Raw genomic sequence first — 9,029 nt, 5'->3', positions numbered from 1 at the left:
GCGAAACCTATCTGTTAGGATGCCAGGTGGTATCATCTTGTGGTGACAGTTAGAGTTGAGCATGAGTATAAATAGTACATTGTAAGAGAAGGAAGGGAGTTAATGAAATGATATTGTTGTTCTGTTAGTATTTCTCTGTGCAATTGTAGAAGATGTGGAGCTAGGTTCTAACATTGGTATCAGCCAGCGTTGATCCTCTCAATCCTTCTCCGTTGTATAACGCCGCAAACATTTTGCAAAAACCATGGAATCGAGGGTTTCCAATCTGGCAGCCCAGTTCGACGAATTCAAGAAGTCTCACGACTTGATTCTTCTTCAATTGCGGTCCCTCATGGCTAAGGGTCACGATTCAATATCGAATTCGAGGCAACCATTCTTCAAAATGGCGTCTCATATCTCTGTTGTGAAATCGGATGAAATTGTTCTCAAGCTTCAATCCTTCCACAACGAAAAGATTCAAGCCCGTGAGAAAGTAGATGAATTCTTGTCTCAGTACCGTCCAAAATACAAGCCAAAAAGTCCTCCTTGTTTACGTCCAACATTGAAGAAATTCAAGAGGGTTCGCGACTATGCCAAATACCACGCAGATGGTTCTGCAATATTTCATTCCCGTTCCAAATTTCAAGAAAGTTTTGGGTTCTTTCGAAGTGAGTTGGCTAGGAAGAATGAACAGGTTTTCGATTTACTCGACAAGCAAGTTGCCAATTCTGTGAAAAGTCCTCCATTTCCTTATTTTGCTTGCAAGAAGGACACGGCAAGGGATTTGGTTTCTGGGTTTCCTATTTCAGATTTGTTAGAGAAGAAAGATGAATTGCCTTCTTCTCTGTCTGTTCTCGAACTTGTTGCTTCGAAATTGTTGGGCAAGTTAGGTGACGACTCCTTGCTCTGTGATCAAACGTTCGACATTGCTTCTTTGACGCTTGGCTTCCATGAATTCACTCGTGACAAAGGCGGAACAAATATTCAAAGGCTCTTTCATTCGAAATCAGCGACTGTTCTTGAATCTGATGGTAAGAATGGCAAATCCCAAGTTTTCATTTTAGGAATTCATGTTTCTAATGTTGAGTTCAAGAAAGCTAAATTGCCTGGTTCGCGTGCACTCTACCTGTTCGACAAAATGTCGTATTCAGGTTACATTCTTGATAATAAGCTTGGGTACCTTATGAGCATTCGTGATAAAGGTGGTACTAATTTTCTCTCCAGTTTTGAGTCAATAGATTTACTGGCAAGCTGCAAGGACTTAGGTTTTTGTGTTGATATCAATCGTTCCATGGGCTACTACTGCAAGGGAATTCGTGACAAGGGTGGAACAATTAGTCAGAGGCTCTTCCCTTCGAAGTCCAAGAATCAAGATTGTGTTATGGGTTCTGATTGTTCCAAGGTGATCAAATGTGAGGTGAGTTTTGATTATTCCATGCTCATTGATGGGGAGTATGCTGGTAATTTGAGATTGCATCATTTAGAAGCTCGTATGGACACGAATAGAAAACATGAAAGAAAGTTCACTCTCTCCGGATTTGGAAATGGTTGCTGTGTTGCTTGCTGTGTTGTTCTCAATCGTGACTACTGCAAGGGCATTCGGGATAAGGGTGGTGGCTCAAAATTCTGGTACAATGTCGCAATAAAGTGTGCAACTATAACTCCAGATGAAACTCGTGTTAAGGAGTTCAACTTGAAACAGATGTGGAGGAGTCCAAATGGGACCATACGGAACAATTTAAATGGTACTGTTTTTGGAGAACCTTTTATCTGCAGAAATGTTATCCTTCTTGTTCCAGATTGGACAATGCCAACATGTATTGGGAGACATGTTTTTGGTGCTCAGTACCGAGCAACTGATGCAATCATAGAAGGACCTGGAAAACTTAAATTGGTTTTTTTGAAGCATCTTGCTATCGAATCAGGGAAGAAATAGTCCCCATATGTTAGGGAGGATTATCCGGTTCATATGTTTTATAGGCAGAAGAAACTAACATTTGAAAGTAATGTTCATGGATCTTTTGGTTTGCAGTCATATCCATAACAAGCAATACGCTTATGTTGATCAAATGATTTGGTCAATACCATTGCTCATCTTTTTTGGAGGGTGTAATGTGGAGTCAAGGCAGTGAGCTACTCTGCTACGCTAGAGAAGCAATGCTGATTGCTAGTGAAGTGAGTCCAATGGCAGAACCATTTCAGGAATGATGCTATTGGGGAGCTATACCATGAACTGAAGCTTAAGTTCCAGAAATTGTGAACCTTTAATACATTCTGTGATGTTGTTGTTTTAGTTTTATTGCTGGTTTTCAATTGTACTTACTTCGAAATTGTAAATCTTACTTGTAAGATTGGTTTTAAGGGGGGGGGTATTGTTAGGATGCCAGGTGGCATCATCTTGTGGTGACAGTTAGAGTTGAGCATGAGTATAAATAGTACATTGTAAGAGAAGGAAGGGAGTTAATGAAATGATATTGTTGTTCTGTTAGTATTTCTCTGTGCAATTGTAGAAGATGTGGAGCTAGGTTCTAACACTATCCAAATCTGCCTACCCCTAACAACTTATACAAAAATCTTATATATGAATCATCTATAAATTAAAATCATATATTACGATCATATAGGGAAACTTGGGAAATCTTGAAAACATGCTATATTTTTTCCCATTAAGTACTACATCCATGTTAACAAAAAACTGATCATATTTTCAATTAAGAAATCTTTCACTGATTAACACCAACATGTTCAATGCCAATTTCCTCCCGTGTGTGGAAAAGCATCCATGAAATATTATTGATCAATAACTTTTGAGTATTTCTTCATGTTCACTCTTTAGCCCAGAACTGAGAAGGGAAGAAAAAGAGAATAAAAAGTAGTGGCATAGAAAGGGAATGCAACATCAAAAGAGTAAGCATAAAACGGCCTCTAAATCTCTAAATACTCATATTACATATCTTACTGTTTGTTTACTCCCTTTCTCTCTAAAGCTAAATTCCTTTTATGGTTTGAAAAGCTTTTTTGTCCTTTTTTGTCCCATTCTTTGTAGGATTAGCCTATTTGGGACTTCCTTTGTTTTTGGGAAAGAAAATAAGCCTACACCAAAACTAGTATAAATATAGGCTTATACTATTCTCAAGTTCTCAACGTACCCCTCTTTAATTTTCCTTGAGTACGTAGCCATCTTCAATTGGCCTTGTGTTTGTTTGTTGCGAAGTAGTGTACACTTTAGTCGATTTTAGTGATCAAGATGTCTGAAGTAGGTTCAACAACCCCAACAACTAAAGAAAGCATATTAATGCGACCGGAAGATGTGCCATGCCCGTCAGCACCAAAAAAGTACCGACCTCATAATAATGAAGTTGATCCTAAGAAAGCCCCAAAACGTGATTTGAATAAAATTTTCAATGAAGTACGCAAATTGAGTTAAGAAATAATATAGGGCATGGATGGTGTTTTAGGTCAAGGTTATTTATAACTTAGGAGTTTCATTCATTATGTTAATCATTCGTTATGTTACTTTTATGAAATAATATTTCTTTTTGGTAGCTTATTATGGGTATGCATGTAAGAGGAACTGATAATAGTTTTGAATAAAGATTTACTTGTTGTTTTATATGATGGGTTTGACATATCTATACATGTAAGGGAAACTCCGAAGTTGATTAAAATTATTTTTGCATAGTATATATGTTGGAATTCAATTATTTGTCGTGGTAATGTTTGGTACCATGGCATGGAACTGCCTGGCGCCTCTTACTTACTGATATCTAATTTGTAGAGACCAATTTGGTAATTGTGTTCTTCTACATGCAGACATCTGAAAGAACTCCTTGAACAAAATTTTCTGATATTCCAGGGTTTGTTTACCCTGCGTCATGTAATATTAGTTAACTTTTTTTAGAAAAAATTAGACAATAGTTCGAAACTACTACAATAATTTAAGGAAGGAAAAATTTCTAAATCGGTTGAGATGCGTGGGTGAACAGTCAACACTATGTCCACTAGGATATTAGATTACATGTATATAGTATTAGTTAACCAGAGATGACACAAAACATAGTAATTGAAAGTTGAAAGTCTATAATGTAACCTGAAAAAAAACAAAAAAATAATGCCTCACAAACTTTGAGTATTTGCTCAATTATATAGGGTATATAACAGGGTCCAATAATACATGGTTTAGGGTTTATGGTTATAACATGCATGCAGAAGTTTTGATACTTAAGAACTTTTTTTTAAGACTGCGCTGCAGTATCAAATTTCGGGTACAAAGATATCAAAACCAAACCTTGTGCTGTCGATCATCCAACTATTAAAAACTTAATTGGTATCGGCTGTTAGTTGCAGTCCTTGGAGATTTTACGTTGTGACTGTCACACTGTTATGTATTGTTATTAATTCACTTGTGTTAACATGCGTGTATTTATCTATAAATATTATATCCTAGTGTATGATATATCAACTATGATGTCCACTCTATTATACACGTGTCACGTGTGACCGTTAATTACACTAAAAAATTGCTTACTACTGCATCCTGAGCTTAATATGTTTCTATGAGAAATCTCCTAAACCCTTATACATAAATGAAGATATAAAGTAGTAATTAAAGAATAGTGTTCATACAAAGAGGGAGTATTTAACCTAATTAAGACAATCATTCTACACATCATGCATGATATATTCCAGTCAAATGGGACTTTCAGTCGTATACCATGAAATTCAATTTTTTTTTTTTCAGAGTAATCCATGTCGTGTAAAAGGTTAGCACACATCCAATACTACAAACGTTCAAACTTTCAAATCGTAGTTAATGCTTCCCCGTCAAGCCTTACTTCTCAGCTCTCAGTTTGCAAAGCAAGCAAATGAATTGATCAAAACTCAACTTTATCACTACGTTAATTAATTAATATTACCTTATTCCATATAATATTGCGAGATATTCCATGTATATATAGTTAAATACAATCTATATGGAATTTTCTGAGGTGATTTTACATATATATATAAATTTTTTTTTTTTAAACTCAGTTTCTTCTCGTAATTGTATGATTCTCATTCAATATCTGACCTTTTGACACAATAGTCAAAACAAAGAATAGCTTCATAAAATATGATTGGAAAATTCAACTCATAATATAGGTTGGTCCATATATATAGAAAGCTCTATAGTCCTCTATAATTCATTCATTCATTCTCCATCTCTTGTTTGCGTTGCATACAGAGAAAGAAAGAAGAAAGAAAAAAGAAAAATTTTTAATTGCCAAACAAGAAACAACATGAAGTTTTTGAATATGCTTTTGGTGGCCATGGTAGTGGTGTTTCTTGTGAACATGCACTCACACGAGGCCTGTAGAGTTTTGTAGGGGAAAGATAAACTCATGATGATGAAGGAGGATGTTCTGCAAATTAGGGATAGGGGTACTACTGTCAAATACAACTTCCCTATGAATTTGATTATCAGGCAAGTACTGCAGAAGGGTTCCGCCCCACCCTGTGGTTCAAATCCGACCAACCCTTGAAGTTGTAACCAATTAATAAGACTCTACAAAGGCAGGATTCTTGCTTGTCATGGCCAAATGATGAGTACAATACTCACATGAAAAATGATGTCGACGAGTTTATCCTGCAAAGAGGGCCACATCGATCCATATATCAAATTTTAACCATCAACCAAAGAATTATTATTTTTTTTTTGCAAATAATATGCAATTAATTTTATATTCTTTCTAATGAATAATTAAGGAAAGACCTAACTGTTGGTTTTTCGTTTTAGCTTAATAAGTTGTGTAAGTTGTAAAAAAATTGTGTATTAGCTTATCAATGTATATGAGTTTGACAGAATATAATATAAATGATTGAAGAAATTCTTTATTTGATAATGTATTTCTTTTTTACACATTTTTTGTATGTGATACGATGCAATTTATACTATATATGTTTATTCTTTTAAGGGACAGAAAAAATGATAAAGCGAATTTATTTTTCTTTTCTATTTTCCTATAACAGTGTTTTATTATTGAGTTTTGCGTTTGTTGTACCCCCCGCGTTATCCGACTTAACTTTGCCTTGAGGGAGGTTGGCTCCCTTTCTTTCTAGGATGAAGCTATATTCCTTTTATGGTTTGAAAAGCTTTAAATGTGCTGGGCCTATTTAGGATTTCATTTATTTTTGGGAAAGGAAACAAGCCTATGACAAAGAGTATAAATCTAGGGCCTAGTATTCTCAACACATCAACGTATAATTTCCTTGAGTACTTGGCTTTAGGCTTCTTCCAATGGCCTTGTGTGTGTTCGTTGCAAAGTAGTGTACGCTTTAACTTATTTCAGTGATCAAGATGTCCGAAGTAAGTGCAACAACCCCAACAACTAAAGGAAGTAGATTAATGCGACCAGAAGATACCCCATGGCCACGAGCACCAAAAAAGTACCGACCTTGTAATAATGGAGCTGATCCTAAGAAAGCTTGATTTGAATAAAAGCTTCAATGAAGAAGCAAATTGAGTAAGGAAGGAATATTAGGCTACCATGACAAGGATGGAGTTTGAGTTAAGCGTAATTCGAAGTTGAGAGTTTAATTTGTTGTATTTTCTTTGTTTGGCAATCCTATTATTATGTTACTTTTTAAGACATAATTTTTCTGTTATGGTAGTTACAAGAAGCTGATAGTTATGAATAAAAATTTACTTGTTATCTTATGTAATCGATTTCAAATATCTATACATGATATGGAGTTGATTAAGATTTTGACATTATGTTGGAATTCAACACATATAAAGCAGATGCTAGCGTTTTTCTCTGCCTGCAATCCCAGAAAACTCCCCAACTAGAATTATTGTGATCAAACTTTCCAATAAAAAGTATTGCACTTGGCAATTATTTTACAATATTTATGAACCAACACCAAAATAAATTTGAACCAGTTGTTCAAGTTTTATCACCCACATAGAGCAATGAGAAAGCAAGTTATTCAAATGAAAACAATACAAAACTATAATTCGTGCATGATGATCAACTAAGCTTGGAGCTTAAACGTTTCTAGTAAAACTTCTGTTTTACCCTGCTTCATAAGATAGTTGATAAAGAACTCTTTGTATTGAAAGGGTTTATAGTGCTGTGGATTGCTTGCACTAATAAGAGCTTCCGCAGGTTCTACAATGCAATCGTCTGAAGGCGCGATGAAAAATGCAGTAGATGTCCTGGAATGGCTTGAACTCGTCACCGCCCAATGTTCAACACTTTTCAGCTTCCCATTACTGATAATCTACATCTCATGTCAATCAAAGAGAAAAGGGTTTTCATATGGTAATTAAGAAGGGTGACTACATATGTGGGGAAATATACTCAGGCCCTCATATCGACATGATATTGACAGCGATGTATTAAAGTACCATTACTATCAACTATATCAACAAACATGATATTGACGGCTTTGAAAACCATATATAATCTTCCCCTAAAGAAGGGTACACACTGAATCTACTGATGTACCTGTAGCTGATGGCCAATGTTAACCACCAATGCTTGTGAAATAGGCTCCACACTGATCCATTCCCCGTTTTTGAAAACTTGAAGTCCATTTACATGATCTTCTTGAAGTAAAATGGTTGAGGTTTGGATCACAATGTTTAGGTACATCTAATGTCAAACTTGGGTCCAAGCAAGGCAGGTAATGATTAACTGAGAGTGTCACATTATGGCAAAGTTCATCCCTAAAATATGTAGTTCCGAGCCCAAGTCCTTCACTTATTAGCTCCAAAACTTTCATAGCTACTTTTCTCACTTGTGCAGAACATGTCCCAACAAGATATCTGGAATCCATATCATCAATAATTAGTCTTTGTAGATATGAAAATATATATGTCACATATATGCAACAACAAAAAAATGGAGTTTTCAGAACATGAATCTATATATCTTTGGTACCTATATCTACTAGGCTATTGAGTCCACTGCTGCATACATTCCTCTAGAGGATGGCAAGGGTGTCGTAGGTAATCACGCCACAAATGAACATCTTCTAAATCAAAATATCCACTGCTGGTTGAGAGCATGTAACTTTTTTTCGGGTCATCAAAGTAGAGGTTTGCCTTGTCTTCTGCATGCAAGTCAAAGAACTCCTTGAACACACCCATCGTGTCATTCAACAAACTTTCTGATATGCCATGGTTGACAACCTGCTTTGTAAATAACATTAATTGGATGACGCATAACCTAGTAATTGAAAATCTGAAGCAGTGGTTACTCGATGATCAAGGAAGAGTATTTGAAGTCTCAAAAAGTTACCTTAAAAAAACCCAAATTCCTGGCTAGACTTGAGTATTTTTTGGATTACATAGGTTTGATCACCGCCTTTTGCTCCACCCAGATCAATCACTGGAATGTTGTCTCGCGAAGGAGCAGTAGTAAGATTCCCAGATCTTGCATCCAGTGGGAATATGTAACTCTCAGGCAAGGTTTGACCGTTGTACCAGCTTGAAATAAGCTTCTCCATTCCCTCAATGTGTATCTAGCCTCACAATGATTGAAGGGGAAAACTAGTGCACATATAAAGCTGAGAAATTGCTTTCAAACTTACCTATGATTTAAAGTCAACCATCCATATATTCCAAATTTTTTATATCAATTTGGAATAAAGATAATTCTTACGTGTATCAATTGGCTTAATAAAGGCTCACATAATGCAGATAATCTTGTAATTAAATAGAAGACATAAACAATACATTGATTGTGATCCAAGGCCTGCAAGGCGATGCTTGACATTATTGAGAAAGAATTTTATATTGATGGGGGGAGAGAACCTTGCATAGCCTTATAAGAGGTTGGAGTACTTTGCATATTGTTAATTGGTTTTATGGTGGAACCTCAACTTTCTTCATGGTATAAGAGCAGGTTGTCTCACATGTGAAGCCTAACGGCCATACACGCTCCACGTAACTCCGTTTGTGTTGTCCACATGCTTGACTTGAAATTCGCCACACGTAAGATGCGTGTTGAGAAAGAATCTCACATTGATGGGAGGAGAGACCTTGCATGAGCTTATAAGAGGTG

The 9,029-nt window shown here is 36.0% G+C and overlaps 1 protein-coding gene and 1 pseudogene across 1 annotated transcript; one reads left to right on the top strand and one right to left on the bottom strand.

Moving 5' to 3' along the window:
- LOC103401603 (uncharacterized) lies at nt 1-2,470 on the top strand. Its single transcript, XM_029109992.2, has one exon. The coding sequence runs from the start codon at nt 245-247 to the stop codon at nt 1,913-1,915; it is 1,671 nt and encodes a 556-aa protein (XP_028965825.1). The 5' UTR covers nt 1-244; the 3' UTR covers nt 1,916-2,470.
- Nucleotides 2,471-6,810: 4,340 nt separating this feature from the next.
- On the bottom strand, nt 6,811-8,472 carry LOC103444802 (protein DOWNY MILDEW RESISTANCE 6-like; annotated as a pseudogene).
- Nucleotides 8,473-9,029: the final 557 nt, after the last annotated feature.

This window comes from Malus domestica, chromosome 10, assembly GCF_042453785.1.
Source record: "Malus domestica chromosome 10, GDT2T_hap1".
Classification (NCBI taxonomy): domain Eukaryota; kingdom Viridiplantae; phylum Streptophyta; class Magnoliopsida; order Rosales; family Rosaceae; genus Malus; species Malus domestica.
Note: the sequence above shows the minus strand (reverse complement) of the source record. Positions and strands in the feature narration are given on the sequence as shown.

Bases quoted from the DNA above. Each gene is read 5' to 3' on its own strand.
- LOC103401603 (XM_029109992.2), top strand. From the start codon at position 245: ATGGAATCGAGGGTTTCCAATCTGGCAGCCCAGTTCGACGAATTCAAG.